Source organism: Euprymna scolopes, chromosome 39 (genome assembly GCF_053919585.1).
Source record: "Euprymna scolopes isolate OS-2025 chromosome 39, ASM5391958v1, whole genome shotgun sequence".
Lineage (NCBI taxonomy): Eukaryota > Metazoa > Mollusca > Cephalopoda > Sepiida > Sepiolidae > Euprymna > Euprymna scolopes.
This window is the reverse complement of record NC_136520.1, coordinates 36,632,899-36,650,447: the sequence shown is the minus strand read 5'-3', so window position 1 is coordinate 36,650,447 and position 17,549 is coordinate 36,632,899. Positions and strand designations below refer to the sequence as shown.

Sequence of the window (17,549 nt, the reverse complement as noted above, 5' to 3'; positions counted from 1 at the left end):
TTAACCGGGGTCTTTACGTTGCGAGTAAAACAATCATATTTGCAAGTGATTTTTCCAAGTGGTGACTAGAAATAATAAAAAATGCTTATCTTTTGACGATTGTATTTCTTTCCCCGACAATCTTCCAAAGCTCATTACTGAGTGAAGAATATCTTTTCAACCTTTTTTGTTTTTGTAATAAAACAAAAAGTCAAATTATTTAAACAATAAAAGGTTTAATAGAGCAAATTATGATTTTTTTTAATAAAAAAAAAAAAAAAAAAACACCTGAAGAAATTAGAATAACGCTTTAAGTGTCAACATAAAATTCAGTGCATATTTAGAATTACAATAATAAAAAAAAATGCAGAAAAATCCTTATGGTGTACATACTCATCATAGAACAAAGATGTCATATTCCAAAAATCATGTGGATTTGGCTAGTAACCAGGGTTGTGGAGTCAAATAGTAAAAGTCCGACTCCGAAAATTCCTAGGATGCTGACTCTGACTTCTTGACTCCTGTGTGGAAATCTATTCTGCAGGTTCATATACCAGCCTCCCCACACCTATTCAGCAATCATGTTATAAATACTTTTCATGTATATTATTTTTTACGTTTAACATTCACTTGTATGATAAATATACTCACATATACACTCAACCAGCTTTATAGAATGAGATAAAGGAATAAAAAATTTACAATTAAATTTTAATATGCTATCAGTTCAAAAGGGAATACAATATTTAGGGATAGGGAAACCTCTTTAGGCTATATAGCATTTCAAAGCCAAACGCTTCTCATCAGAAGAGGGGAGTAAAAACACATTATACAGAGAAGTTTTTTAAAAGATAATATTGCCTTTATGGAAAGAGGATCAAAGGAAAAACAGTAAAAAGCTATAAAGGGTTATAGTAGCTTGGGTTGCTTCTTATTGGTTTAGGCCCATTTTTTTTTTTTTTAGATAAGATTGTAATTCCGGATCGATCTCGGACTGATTCAATTGCCAAATTCCATTTGATTCAGGAACTGGATAACTTTCGGATTACAATCCGATTGTTATCCAATGTAATCCACAGTGATCTCACTCAAAGAGAAAATTTTCACTGATCCTGTGTGATGTCAAAACGTAAACAGCTATCCAGGCAAGATTTGCAGGGATCCGATGGACTGAAATATTTTGAACTAGAATCATTGCTGTACAGTACAAAATATATCTCCAAAAATAAAAGCAAAATCATACAAAAACTATTAAATTGTGCAACTGGTAAAACTAAACAGGAAAACTATGTAAAAAAATAAATTTATTGGACTTAAGGAGTCGGAGTTGGATAAAAAATTCTGACTCCGACTCTTAGAAAACTGACTCCAGCTAAAACCTCCAACTCCCTCTGACTCCGCAACCCTGCTAGTAACTTTGCTATTTGGCTAATGAACAAAAATATTTATGTCTTCTTTTCAGAATTTTGAATACAAGATGGGAAAAAAAAAGCAAATTCGCATAATTTCCTTATTTCAATTCAAGCTAGGCCGAAAAGTTGAAATAGTTTGCGATATCAACTAAGTGTTTGGCCCAAGAACTACTACTGAACGCACAACACAATGGTGGTTTAAGAAATATTGTGGCAGCGACGAGAATCTTGAAGATTATGAGCATAGTGGTCGGCCATCAGATATTGACAATGATCAATTAAAAGCCTTAGTTGAAGCCAATCTATACACAACTGTTTAAGAACTTGCTTCTGAATTTAGCATAATGTATACGATTTCCAACCATTTGAGAAATTAGAAAGACAATAAAACTTGAAAAAGGAGTGCCTCACCAACTGAATGACAACCATCATAAAGTGTAATTTTCCCTTCTTTTACATAACAAGAACGACCTGATCATCGACCAGGTTGTGACTTGCGATGAAAAGTGGGGGTTTTTTTTTTCACCAACCAGCGATACTCAGTTCAGTGGTTAGATGTTGACCAAACTCCACGACACTTCCCAAAGCCAGAGTTGCACCAAAAGAAGGTCATGCTGACTGTTTGGTGATCTGAGACTGGTCTAATCCATTACAGTTTTTTGAATGCAAGAGAAACCTTATGGCGGGTAAGTACTGTCAACAAATTTATGAAATGTATCAGAAACTTTAACAACACCCCGCATTAGTCAACAAAAAAGCCCCAATTCTCCTCCACGACAATGCCCGAGCGCACGTTGCTAAATTGACCCTGCAGAAGTTGAACGAATTGGGCTACGAAACTGCCTCATCCACCATACTCTCCAGACCTCTCACCTACCGACTACCACTTTTTCAAGTATCTCGACAACTTTCTGCATGAGAAATGCTTCAAAAGCCTAAACGATATCAAAAACACCTTTAACGACTTCATCACCACCAGAACGCAAGATTTTTAGGTTACTGGTATAAATATACTTGTTTTGCATTGGCAAAAGTGTGTTGATTCTGATGGTGCTTATTTCGATCAATAAAGTTTTGTTTGAGCCGAGATATGTTCATCTGAATTTAGAGGTCAAATCCGCAAGAATTTTCTTTTCAACCCGATATAAACGTTACCATACAGTCCATTCTCTCTCCTCCGCCATCATGTCTGTAAAATCATACTAAATTATTAGAGGAAAACCTACACCTTGACGGAAACGGTTCTGATTCGGAATAAATGGTTTCATGGTATGACGGTTCCTTTAAATGTTTGACGGTGCCAAATTACTTGATTACCGCCAAAGAAGTGAGATAAGTGACCCACAAAATTATCTTAATGATCAACAAGATAATAAGATAGTTTTATCTAATCGTTTACGAGTGAAATGCTTCCTATCTTTTACGAGTTCTGTTCTGCAATGTTCTTGTAGATAAATTCGTTCTTGTGTTTGAAAACTGGTTCTTGCTGATTGGTTGTTGATTTTTACAGTATGTCAACCCTTGTTGGAGCATTTCATACTGAACCCATAAATATATGAACGTTGCATAATTTTTTTTAATGGAAATCGCTCTAGACAAGGCATGAAGCCACTGGATGTAAGGAACTAAAAGAAGAAATAAATACTATTTCAAGGTCAAAAACTAGTTAGTGATAAGTATTATAGGGATAGATTCCAACCATCAATTACTTACTAAGTAATTTGAACCGTAATCCAATTTACAAAATTTCCACTACTTATGTTTACTACCCATTAATCCTTATCCTCGAGTGGCCTCCTGGCCTTGATAAGCAGTGATTCCTATGTACAAAAAAAAAAAAAAAAAAACCCAGAAAATAACAATTCTTTCTTCTTTGTCAGAAATTTCGTTCATAGAATGTGAGAACTAAAGGATAAAATAAGGCAAGCAAGAGTTCGGAAGCTGCAAAAATTAAATCAGATCCATTTTCTACTTTTCATAAACACAGGCTTAAATTTGATGATCTTAGGGAAAGATTAACTCTAAACAATATAGAAAGATGTGTACAGAACAGGAGACTTTGTTTGGTCTGGTCACGTTGAAAAAAAGGATGAGAGTTCTTTGTAGTTGAAGAACAGTTAGCCAAGGAAAACCTGAGAGAAAGTGATAAGGATGGATTTGAGAGAAAGAAGGATAAATAAAGACCTGGACAATTTTCGGCGCCTGTGGAAAAGGCATGCTCCCAGTTCTTGACCCGTATCGAGGCGGTGATTGAGGCTGAAGGCGGCTACATTGAATAGATGCCACCTCTACTACATAATCAAGTAACCTGAACTGATTTTTTCAATAAAAGTTTGAAAATAAAGCTGTAGTGTTGTTTTCTTTAGGGCGACAGATTTATTGTTCCACCCCATATTAACTGCTAATAATCATAAACATGCCGAGTATGCGAGGGTTCCCCTCTATGAGGGAATAAATCCATTCTAGTAAAAATTTACTTTCACCATGACTAATGTTTGTGCAAAATTTCAAAAAAATTCAAGGAGTGGTTATTGAGAAAATTGCGAACAAACGAGGCATTTTGAGGCAATTTTACCCCTATAATGACCTCTAAAGAAAGGGGCAACTAGATCTATCCCAGAAAATCCCTTCTAGCAAAAATTTAATTTCACTATGACTAATGTTTGCGCAAAATTTAAAAAAAATAAATAAATAAATAAAATCCAAGGCATGGTTATTAAGAAAAGTGTGAACAAACAATGAGAGTGAATTACTAGGTCCAATCCCTCCTTTGTTGGTGGGCAAAAAGGCGATATTTTATAGAAAAAATACTTGATTAATTTTCATAATTTTTGGAATATGAGATTTTCATTCCATGATGAGGGCATTCAGCATTTTTGTCATTTTAATCAGGTTGAATTTTGCACAACATCCATGAGTTTTGTTTCATTTAAAAAAATATGAATGTGGGATTAGAATGCTTATTGACAGATAGAATATAGAGAAGAACACGCACTGTTAATCATCAAGTAAATTTGATGAAGTGAAACTTGGCCAGTGAGGGTTGAGGATATCTGTTGCATGGAGAGAAATAATGTGAAAATGATATAATCAATATATAATGGGAGTATTAAAGGTAGGCTTAGATCTGATAGCCTCAGACGCAGATTAAATCTGGATAGCATAGGGTGATGTGTGCAAAAGAGGAGACTTTGATGGTATGGCCACGTTGGAAGAATGGATGAGAGTTCTTGGGTTAGTATATGTAGAGCAGTTGGAGTAGCAGAGTCAGTTGGCAAGAGAAAGCAAAGGAAAACATGGGAGGAAATGATACTGATTGATTAGAGAGAAAGATGGATAAATAAAGACTGCGTTAGCATTAGATTAGTTTGAACGTCATATCAGCATTTAAAACAGGTGTTAAACTGAATACAATAATGATGGTGGTTTTGAAAGAGTTAGTTTATTGCTAGTCGCCTGAGAAGCATCTACTGGGGAATGCTGACCAGATTGCCTAGGAATTTTTTTACAGGCCAGAATGCTATTTCTCTAGGGCACTGGCTCTTCAAATCTCAGTTTCAAACTCTTGTGTCACATCATTACAGCGTGGGAAGGAGATAAGTATCGACTTCATGTCTTCCCAAACAGCATCATTCAGAAGGCATCAGTTTACAGATCTCTGGCTGAGATCAAAAAGTAGAGAACTTTAATCTTCCATGTGCCGATGCCAATTCTCATGCAGAGGTATATCTATCTATCAGTTTAAATGAGGAGTATAATTAATTACTTGCTGATGTAAATGAGTATTGATTTGTAAACTACTTGTTTGAATAGTTTGCAACAGCTGCCAGTTGCTACAGATTATATATATATATATATATATATATATATAGGTTTGAGGTGTTCAAAAGTCAGAACTAATGAAGACAACGAGGTTGTTAAATAGTGCTCAATAAAAAGAGCAAAATATTTTTTTTTATTATTTGGGGTAAACAGTTACATATGGTTGCTACAAATAGCCATCTGTTTCAGTCAAAGAGACTTCATCAGGCGACCTGAAACCTCTCGACGCCAAAAAGAAAAATTTCATAAAGAAACATAACAAGGCACATCGCGATTTGGACATAAGGGGTTACTATTTAGGACCATGCCTAGGAAAGATTAACAAGATGTTTGTTTACATTACATTTAAACTTCTACATATCAGTAGTCAGGGAAGCAGGTAGCAAGAAAGGAATTCCAAAGTCTAGCTGTTCAAAGGAAGAAACTATTAGAGTAGAAAGCTTTCTGGCATTTAGGGACCTCAACAGTGAAGGAAAGTGATTTTGTTGCTAAGCGGGATCATGCCTAGGAAAGATTTAACAAGATGTTGGTTTATGTTACATTTAAACTTCTGCATATCAGTAGAGTCAGGGAAGCAGGTAGCAGAAAGGGAATTCCAAAGTCTAGCTGTTTGAAGGAAGAAACTATTAGAGTAGAAAGCTTAGGGACCTCAACAGTGAAGTGAAATAGCAAAATTCACAATATTGTCTGCAATCCAAGCATATTGGTACAGTTTAACTTCAGTCAACTTGTACTTGTATTGGCTATCAATCTGGTTGGTTTGAATCAGCTTCCTCCCATGTAAGTAAAGCATCTGTGATGATCACAAATGATCCTGAGCTACATCACATTACATAGCTAGCAATATACAATTTCATAATACAAAAAACAATTACTTGTGCGTCTGATAGTATTTCTAGGTTGTTTTTGATTGTCTCCGCCCAGGTTTTCAATTGCCCACCAGTAGTACGTTTGTGCTAAGCAGGAGGAGAAGGAGGAGAGAAAGAACCTGGTGGATGTGTCCTCCCTCCAGGATGGCATACCTGCAGAAGTCTATAAGGCTGTGCCAGAGATTTTTGCCCCTTGGGTACATCACATCTTCAATGCGATGTGGTTTTCAAAACAATGCAGAGATATGCGGAGAGCAAACATCTGGAATTCCAAATAATCACCCATTTTAGTACTGACCAGGCTCAACGTTGTGTGTTAATGTGATCATACCATTATATATATATATATATATTATATATATATTATATATATATTATATATATATTATATATATATTAGAGACAACCAAGCAAAAAAAAATCTGAAGCAAAATTCATCCAAAAACAGCAAAACTAAAACAGGCTTGCAAGGACATTATATATATATATATATATGTATGCTAATTTGAACATATTCTATTGTTTTGAAAATATAGGTTCTTTTTAACCAATTGTAATAAAATTTTAACCATAGAATAGTATCATGATCTAAAAGCCTGTAAATTTTTGTATGTATGGCTCATAGAACCAAAGATATGAGCATTTCAATATTCAACTTGGCGAGGAGTATAGATATACCACTTTTTGGGGCAATTTTATAAGTTGGAAATCTCTGCAACTACTGATCAGAATTTAACAAATGAAGGTTCGTTGGAAAGCTAATGAGCTGAATTGTGTAATCGGATATATGACATTTGCTCTTAAGGTTGCACGTTACTATTTCAAGTCAAGAAGTGGGGGATTACTTTTCTATATTACTTTAACATAAAATGAACACCTACTTTATAGCCACCTTGGCTATAAAGTGGATGTTCATTTTACGTTAAATTAATATAAAAAAAAAAGGATCCCCAACTTTATAGTTTCTTCATATCTTGAAAACTATTCAGTTTCTGGGATTTTTACTGTAATTTTTATTTTCAGCACCCTCAAAAACCTATTAGAGTGGTAATTCTAAAGGATTTTTCATGGGTGGAAAGATACTGCACCTTTACCAATACTTCAATCAGTCATATGTTTTCCTAGTTTTGCATATGGATTACAAAACATCTGATATTTTCCACCCAAACCTCTGGCTTTGATGGAGGGAAGACTAAAACTTACTATGGTTTTAAATGATCTGAAATAACAGCAAGGGAAGACTGGAATCCTAATATTTCTCATGTTATATCTCTCCTCTTTGGTTTTCACAGTATATAAGGATTATTTTATACTGGAGGTATTCATAATCGTCATCTATTTCCAAAAGAGGGGATATATAACATATGAGAAATATTTGGAATCAAATCTCTCCTTGATGTTATTTCAGATCATTTAAAACCATAGCAGCAAGTTTTTGTCTTCTCTCCATCAAGGCAAGAGGTTTTGGAAATATATCTCATAACAATTATGTCATTGAGTGGTCTAAAGTGTTGGCTAATAATCATTCCTAAATGACAATCTTCTAAATGGTGATAATTTAATCCTTACTATATGTGATAACTAATCTGATTCTACCCAGTTATGGCTAATGGAATAAGAACAATATACTCCTACACATTAAATAAAGAGTTGGTTTGAAAATCTATATGTGTTTCCAAGTTCGCACTAAAGATTGAACTCTACCGTGCTAGACAGTTACTTATGCCTGAAAGTATCCCGTACCTCTACAAGGCCACCATTCGCCCATGTATTGTTGTCACATTTGGGCTGGTGCATCTGGTATTAGTCTCTCGCTTCTGGACAGGATTCAAAAAAGAGTCGCCAACTTGATAGGTCCTGAACTGTCATCCAAGCTTCAACCTCTGTCCCATCGACGAAATGTTGCATCTCTCTGCCTGATCTACAAGTATTTTAATGATGGATGCTCTGACGAACTAAAAGCTCTTGCATCCCTCTCGACGTAAATACCCCCGACAAACCAATCAGCAAAATCCCACCCCCACAAAGAGATCCCTAGATGTTAGAAGGCCTTCTACTCTAATAGTTTATTCTCTAGAACTGCTAGACTCTGGAACTCCCTTCCGGGTTCCTGTTTTCCCAACTATACTGACATGCAGAAGTTAAAGTAAATGTAAAGTAAAGTAAAGTAAACAGACATCTTGCTTTTTAACTCCCTACATAGTATCCCTGCAACTTATGTCTCCGATAGTAGCCCCCTACATCAAAGTGGCACTGCGCCTTGTTTGGGGTGAAAATGGAATTTTAAAAAATCTATAATATAAATCTCAGCTGTCTGTTTAAATATATATGTATATATGTTTGTTTGTCTGCCTAAAACTTTCGACAGAGGTGGCGGATTTTCACGAGATTGGTATCATTTTGAAGCCCGACGTCTCAAATGACAAATACCAAAAAATTGTCCAAAAACATTAATTCCTTCACCCTCAACTGGGCAATTTTCTACAAGAAGGGGTCGATTTTTTTGTGAGCCATTTTTGCAAGTCATTGTATCGGTTAGATTGATTTTGCGTAATTTTAACATTCCGAACTTCTGGTCACGTCAGATTTTCTTTCATTTTGTTTTCCGCCTTCGCGTCACGGATTCGAGCCTGCCTGCCTACTACCACTTTTTTCTTTTTTTAAAAACACCTCTCTCCACCCAAACTGCTTACTGTTGTTTTGACCCCCTCCCCCACTACTACCACATTTTTATCCCCCCTTCCCCGGTCACTTACTACACCTCCACACACCCGGACAACGCCGGGGACCCGTATGTATAGACATATGCCATGACTTAAAAGATATGAGTAACGTTTTACCAAGTGATAAAGTGACAAGCCTTAATTTCATTAAAAATTCATAAGGAATTGTAGAGAAATCAATTTTCTAGAATCAACATCCTTAATATGAAACAAAATGTTTTTATACATAATTTTAAATAACAAACTAATCGTTTGGTTATAATTCAGCTTTGAAACTGAATAAAATTACTGTCTTTCCAATGTTGTTGTTAAACATATTAACAAGCATATGAACAAAGCCGTTATTTCTTTTTGCAAATTTTTCTTGAAAAACAAGAAAATAAAAAAAACAAAGGGAAAAAAGAACAAAAAGAAAAGGGAAGAAAGAAAAAGAGTGTAAAGAAAAAAGGGCAAAAAAAGGGAAAAGAAGTAAAAAGAAAGAGGAAAAAAGGAAAAAGTTAAAAAGCAAAGGGGAAAGAAAAAGAACAGAAAAAGGAAGAAAAATAGTTATTTTTCTGAGTAAAATATTGACTGGTTTTTCTAAGAAACTGTTACAAACCTGATGGGGATAGGAGGTTGATAACTATTGTTAAAGTGAAAATAAAAAAAAAAATAGTGTTGATCTTCCTATTTACAATGCCTCCCCACGGGACAGAGTTATACACCAGGGTCGTTTTTTAACGTGGAGAAAAGGTACAAAAATTTAAAATTGTCTCAGTCGTGAAGGATTTCTCCTCCACTGAAAGAGAACAAGAAATGGAAGTGCAGCATCTGAAAAACAGATACTACACTTTGATCTTGGCCAAAAGGCAGAACCTGGAAGAAAACCTTTAATTTTATTAAGATTTTCTTATGAAATACTGGAGAAATAAATAAAAAATTCATAAGTTGAAATAAAAAAAAAGAAGTATATTATGAAAATTTGACACCTAGAATTGTCATGAACATGGTCACAGAAAAACAGTCTTAAAATGCTGAAGCAGTGAGAGCGGCTATTAAAAGAGATGTTGTTAAAAGTATTTTTGTTGACAACCGAACTTGTTTTTTCTCAGTAAAAAGTAACCAGCATAACAAAAAGAGGAAACAACTTCCTACTAGGTTTAAAAAACACAAACGCCCATAAAAGTTGCTCAACCTACCTCAAAAGTGAGGAAACAAATACCCTCCTTCTTTCTAAGGTCAGTGTTAAAAACCATGACTGATTTTAAATTGGTTTGGTTGTTTTGTTTTTTTATGGCATATCAACCTTTTTCAGGTTATTTAACACTGAATCAAATCATTTTGGTAAAAGTTTTTATGCTTTAAGTTCTTTATATCTTCAAATATTTATTCATGGTGTTTGGTTTGGTTGTTTTATAGAGAAAAATTGTTTTTGTTCTTGGTTTTGCAGAACACAATTGAGTTTTGAAAAAGGAAAGGAAAAAAACATAAGCATCAATGTTTGTTACATTTTTGATCAGAAAATGGGTATCTTCAGACAGCCTGATCCTGGTAACACCGGGATTTTCAATTATATCAGAATTTACAAAAGCAGAAAATAAACTTTAATTCTTGGTTTCAGCTTTTCTAGATCTATTTAAGCATCACTTTAAGATGCTGTGATGCTGAAGTTTTGTCAAAATAAAAGCAATTATACCATGCAGATGAATGGCAGATGTGCAGTTGTTAGATGCTTGGCCAAGGAAAGAAGGAGGGGGCACAGAGAACTGGAAATATCTCTAGCCAAAGTCAGACCACCCAAGAGATATTCTGTTTTTCTAAATAAAATTTTTTTTTGTTTGTTAAATAAATGCAGAATGGCCTCAAATGAGTTGCCATTAAAGAAAACCAATTAGATACACATTAAGCAAAAGGTTTACATATATATATATTAATGAAAACGCTAGATATACATAAGAACTAAAAAAACAAGTGAAGCATGCATGGTCCTCTGTGAATGTACAGAGAACGAGGCATAAAAAAATTACTAAGTTCAGCATTTGCCCCCCCCCAACCCGTAAATCCCTAGGGGACGTCAAATCCTGGTGAAAATGAACAAACGGTGCAGTTTTAGGCCTTAACATATGTAAATTGGAGTTCTGCACCATGCAAAAAAAAAAAAAAAAAAAAAAAATGATTAAGTCTATCATTTGCCTCCCCTCCCATTTAACCCCAAAAGTCCCCAAGGCCTTAAAATATTTAAATTTGAGTTCAGCACCATGCAAAACTGCTAATAAATAGATATACACAGAAAATTTGGGACAAATATGGTAAAATAGTCCCAAAAATTGAGTGTTTCTATTAGCCCTAAAAGAGCTCCTGGAGCACACGCAAGAGTTACCGCAAAGTATAGACAAACAAAATTATATAGAAATCAGTTACAACTTTTCAGAAAGTTTTATAAAATCCAAGGCATCAATTTTTTTTAATAAGCACAAAAATGTCAATTTTAGCCATTTTAACTTGAAAGGCAATCGGGGAGGGGGGGGGGCAGAATATCCGTTCTTTTACTTTTTTACTCATACCATGTTTAATGTTTGTGCAAAATTTTAAAAAATTTCAAGGTGTAGTTAGTGAGAAAAGTGCAGACTGATGAACAGACAAGGGTGAATTTACAGGTCCACCCTCCTTTTGTCAGGGGACCAGATAAAAAAAAAAAAAAACTGTTCAAGACACTATAACTATGTATTAAAATTAAGAAAACTTTATACTGTACTATCAAATTTGAAGATAATTTTTCCCAAATAACACCGAATATCTCTGTTAATTGTTACTAAAAAAGACCCATAAATAAGTCAATATTTGTAGTGTCTCTTTTATATCAGTGAAGAATATTTGATATTTTATTTCATCATCTAATGGAGTAAAACCACTACTTTGACAGGTCCATTTCAGTTAAATCATTCATTCATCAAACGTTTCCCTTGGTAAATTGATCATATCATTTACAATTGCTAAATTATGAATTGCCAAACTAAGCTGAAGTTAAAATAATCAAGAGTTGTCAAATCTGCAATTAAAGAAAATAGTTATCAATATAAAGTTTGGTGCGTCTAATAAAAAAAAAAATTTTTTTAAATACACGCTGTATTTTTAAGATAATATTGCTGGGTCTGTTTTATTTTCTTTTCTTCTATTTATAATTTTTAAATTATAGAAATTTAAAAGTAATAATATAAGGAATTTATACAAGGTTCCCCTTCATAACACCAGGTAAGCTAGCTAGTATGGCAATAAAAGATAAATTATTGGGTGAAAAAAAAATAAATAAAAAATAACACAGATTACTTACCTCAACTTCTAATTCAGCTCCACTGTCCACTTCAATACGAAGTTCACAGAATGGGTCCAACTTATATTCTTCTGTATGTGCAGACTGTTAAGCAAAAAAAAAGTCAAGGGTGTGAGTTTCATTATAGAAAACAATTTAATTTGAATAAAATATGCATCAAGACTTGTCCTGCCTTGATAGAGTTCAAAATAGACTTTGTAGCCTTGTAGGAAATGTCCTTTTCTCCTCCTTGCAACCTCTATCTCACAGAAGAGATGTTGCGAGTTTGTCTCTGATGTATCATTATTTTCATGGAAAGTTTTCGACTGAGCTTCAATCTATGGTCCCCCCTCGCCAAACTTTCACAAGAAACACTCGTCTAGCTGTAAACACTATCAATAATTACCCCCACTCTTTATCTGTGCCTAAACCTAAACGTAGATTCCATGAACAAAGCTTCTTTCTTAGAACTGCACGTCTGTGGAATTGTCTTCCGTTTTCCTGCTTCCCGGCTGACTACAATATGGTTGTGTTCAAGTCTAACGTAAATAAGTTCTTGATGAGCCGTTCCATATAACTTATCAAATTTACCAAATTTTCATTACTAATGATTACTATATTGTCCAATTTCTACTGTACACTCTTTAACCCTTATCCTTGAGTGGCCTCTTGGCCTTGATAATGTGGTGATGCCTATGTAAAAAAAAAAAAAAAAGAAAAAGAAAAAAAGTGTGCTTGAAAGCCAAATCACAACGTAATATTAGGAAAATAAAAAAAAAATATGTTACTTGTTTGAAATTTATAATTTAATAGGTATTTCTTTGATACATGGTGACCCCCCCCCCCAAAAAAAAGGGACCCATCTATAATTAGGCCCCGTTTCTTAGTGTTTTGTCTGAATGAAATGAAGTGAAACTTTGGTCATAACTAGTTTATTATATTCAAAACATCACATGAAAACACCAGGGTCTTTGACCTTTTTTTCTCCGTTCTACATGGCCTCCATTTAGCTTTTGTTTTTTTTGGGGGTCACCCTGTATTTCGGAGCTAAACTCCATCCTCAGTATGTTGTTTTGTTTTTTTGTTCTTTACCTTTGAAGTCAATCTTGCGTTGCCAACTCACAGTTCCAACATTTCAAAATACAACCGCTGAGATACAACGCATGGCTCTTTAAACAAACTTTTCTTTCTCCAACTTTACAACGTGGTAAGAAAGAAAAAAAAATAAACAAAACAACATACTGGGGATGGAGTTTGGCTCCGAAATATATTTAAATTATAAATTTCAAACAAGTCAAATATTTTTTTTTTTTTTTTTTTCCTAATATGACATTGTGATTTGGCTTTTCAGCGCACTTGGTGTGTATTTTACTTAAAAAGAAATGTATTTATCATTCTCAAACAGTAAGGAACAGTTTATGCTGCAAGCTTATAAGAATCAAAGAAATACCTATATCAGGCTTGCCAGGCATACAGGTAAAGTGCATGACTGGAGATGTAATGTGGATTATTACTAATGAAAATTACTGATGTAAACATGTGCTTTGCAGCATCTTTTACTGGTGCATATAAATGGCAAACGTGCAGTTGTTGGATGCTTGACCAAAGAAGAGGCAAGCACAGAGAAAGGAAAATACCTCTGGACAAAGTCAAACCACCCAAAAGATTTTTTGTTTGAAAAAAAATAAGATCCTCACTGACTGGAAAGAGTCTTGTTGGGATCTGCTTTGTGAGAGCAACAATATTGAGCTGAACCAGAAATGGAAACAAGTAGATGTAATCTTCAGTGGATACCTCCAATGATGAACTTCTGGAAAATGGGCACTAATAAAAAGTTGATCGCTGATCAAATATAGAAATTCAGAAGACTACAAAAAATTATTTTCCAAATTTGACCTTCTCCAAGGAACAAAAACACAAAGTAAATTCCAAAGTTTCATAACCAAAATAAAGAACACATTTGAAGGGAATAAAAGAAATGACAATTTTCTGTTCTTAACATGTTAGACCAATCAACAAGAATAACTGAGGGACCCAAACAAAATAGATTTTTTTTTTTAGCTTTTAAGCTATATATGATAAAAGTTGAGAATTCAACAAGATAATCTATAATATAAAGCTGAACGTCTGTGTGTGTGTGTGTGTGTGTGTGTGTGTGTGTCTGGTCACGAATATGGTTGACTATTGTAGAAAACTGATCACATATAATGATAGATGTATCGAGACACAGGAATGGGTATGTTTGATCTGGCAGAACGGTAGTTCATTAAAATTGTGGGGTCTGCGTTCGCGCCACAAAGTATGGAAATAAAAAACTTAAAAATTTAAAAAAAAAAACGTTTACAAGGGTTTTTGATATAGATGTACATAAGAATAATTTGGTAAGTATGTTTTAACCTAAATAGGGATGGTATAATAAAATTGTGGAGTCTGCGTTCGTACCTGGCCTCCATAGAATGGAAATAGGCACAAACTTTAATAAAGACTTTTCATATCTATCTGTGTAAGTATACTTTGATAATTATGTTTCAGTTTGAAGAAATATAGTATAATAAAATTATGGGGTGTTCGTTTGCGCCTGACCTCCATAGAATGGAAATATGTCACAAAGTTTAACAAGGTTTTTTAATATAGATCCACAGAATATTGTGATAAGTGTTTCAGTGTGAACAGGTATGGTATAATAAATTATGGGGTTTATCTATCTTATTTTTACTTTCATCATATTTTGCTTTGGTTTTGATACCCCCAAATTCAACCCAAATTTACAACCCTTCCTTTTCATAACCTATCATACTTTCATAAATCAGAGTCCATTTTCTGTAGGCTGTTTTTGAAACCAGTCAACGACGGGTACTTTTGCTAGTTTTATATATTAAAGAAAAAAAAATATAATGAATCAAAGATAAAGAATAAATTTGACAATCTTTACAAATTGCATTCTTATCACATATGCAGATGGTTTATCTGCTTCACAGAAGACAAAGAAAATATTAATTTCACTTCATTGTCAGGGTTTTTCATTGAGAGTGAAACAGTCATATTTGTGACTAAAAATAATAAAATGCTCATCTTTTGGTGATTGTGTTTTTTCATTGACAATCTTCCAAAGCTCATTACTGAGTGAAAAATGTCTTTTCAACCTTCATTTGTTTAATAGAACAATATATGCTTTCTTCTTTTTAATAAAAAAGCATCTGAAGAAATTTGAATGTTTATAACTTCAAATCTTAACAAAATTCAGCGCACATTTAGAATTACATTTATTTTAACAAAAAATACAAAAAAAATCTTTGATGTATGTATTCATCATGGAACAAAGATGTCATATTCCAAAAATCATAAGGGTTTGGCTAGTAACTTTTCTATTTTGGGTAGTAAGCGAAAATATTTTGTTGTCAAAGGTCAACTAAAGATAAATTTGTCTGTAGAGCCCTGATTGTGACTTGACTTTATCCAAATTTCTCAAAATAATTTTTGAATTATTTAGTTTTACAATAGAATGCTAGTTCAAAGTAGGAATTGAACTTAAAAGAAACCAGACAATAATTAGTACCAATAAAGGGCTCTACTCTGCTATGACGGAGACTAGACCATCTAAAAGAGACTCATCCAGCCATTGGGAATAGACCATCTAAAAGAAACATACCCGGCTATGACAGGGATCAGACCATCTGAAAGAGACTCACCCATGTATAGCTGGGACCAGATCTTGCAGGGACTAACCAAAACATATTTGGAACAGAATCATCTAAAATGAACCCACCATTACAACTTGAACTAGGCAATCTAAAAGGATGCACCCATCTATAAATGAGACCTTTCTTCTTCATATCATGCTTTCTTATTTTCACAAAACATGTGGGTTGCACATTGGTTATGGCTGCCAAAAGTGAGTTCCTCCATGAAATTCTATTATTATTAGTTTGTTTCAATCTTCCAATTGCTTCAGATCATCTTTGACTGAATCATTCTAAATATTTGGATTTTCTTCAGTTACTCGCAACTGAGATTTGTGTACATCTGTTTATCCAACCAGAGCTTTGTTCAACATGTCCATACCACTATAGGTACTGGCGATGCAACCACTATAGGTACTGGCAATGCATAGCTGATTCCAGTTTATGCATCTTCAGTCTAAACATCAAGTAATCAGAACTGATGCACACCACAAATCCACCAAACCATAGCCTTGTCAATCCTCTAAATCCTTAGAAGGAGTTATGGACTCTCACGTAACATCACACTACAGACAGAGCTGTTGTAAGCTCAACCTTGAGTAACAAGTGAACATAATGAAAGATTTTCTATAATTTTTCGTTACTGAATAATATATAAAGGAAATTAATTCCTATTTCAGTCAGGTAAATTCTTTTAAGTTGAAAACAGAACACACTCGAGTTGGATTATTTTGTGTTCTTCCCCCCACCCCACCCACGATGAAGACATTCACCTTTTCACATAAGCAACAGCAGTCCTTTTCTTTTTCTCTCTAACCAACGATAAAAATCACACAGGAACAAGGCAGTAACCAAAAACAAAAGACACCTGCCAAAGAAAAATTTGTTTTTATGCTACCATCTTGGACTTCCAACATAATTCATGTATTGGAAGGGTTCCAGATTCACACGCCAGTGCTTCCTTACAGCAGACACATGCCAACCATGAGCGCTTATTGCTATGCTTCTCCATATCGTTACCATACATAAATAAAATCTAACAAGGCTCTATTCATCTTTAGTTGACCTTTGACAACTAAATATTTTCGTTTACTAGCCAAATAGACAAGTTACTAGACAATATTTTTGATTTTTAGAATATGACATCTTTGTTCCATGACGAGTATGTACAAAGATTTTACTGTCTTTTTTTTGAATAAGTGTAATCTATATATCTATAAAAGTGAAAGTGTCTGTCTGTGTGTCTGTCTACATTTCCCTACGCAATAACTCTCAATTTTCAGTCTAAAGACTCGAAATTTGATATACAGGGTACTGAGATTTGGGAAAATCTTTGCAATCCGTTTTCGGACAGAAATTTGGCTGGTAAGGGGTCAAAGTTCAACGATTTGACGTTGATAGTTCCAAAGGTCAAATCGTTGAACTTTGAAACTCTACTAAACTCCTCCGCCAATTTTGGGTATAAACAATTGAAATTTTAGATATAGGTTCCTTGGACATGGATCTAACTTAATAACTTGATTTGAACCCAAAACAATAAATGTTAAGGGTCATAATAGGGGTCAAAGTTTAAAAAAATTTGACCTCTGCAGTCTCTACCAAATTACTCAGACAATTTCTGGTCTAAACATTTGAAATTTGATATAAAGGGTATTCAGAGATAGGGCAAGCTTTTTAATCGGTTTGGGTTGAAAATTTGAGCTACCAATATATAAATTTCACAAGATCAGTATCGTTTTGAAGCTCGAATCTTCAGACGACAAATACCGAAAAAT

The 17,549-nt window shown here is 34.1% G+C and overlaps 1 protein-coding gene across 5 annotated transcripts in view; it reads right to left on the bottom strand.

Moving 5' to 3' along the window:
* The window catches only part of LOC145263747 (polyribonucleotide 5'-hydroxyl-kinase Clp1-like), a 160,043-nt gene that overhangs the window by 81,353 nt on the left and 61,141 nt on the right, over positions 1-17,549 (bottom strand). For all 5 annotated transcript variants that reach the window (XM_080120762.1, XM_080120763.1, XM_080120764.1 and 2 more), the window contains exon 2: positions 12,116-12,199. In XM_080120762.1, the coding sequence (XP_079976888.1) occupies positions 12,116-12,199 (84 nt within the window). The remainder of the gene's footprint in view (positions 1-12,115; positions 12,200-17,549) is intronic.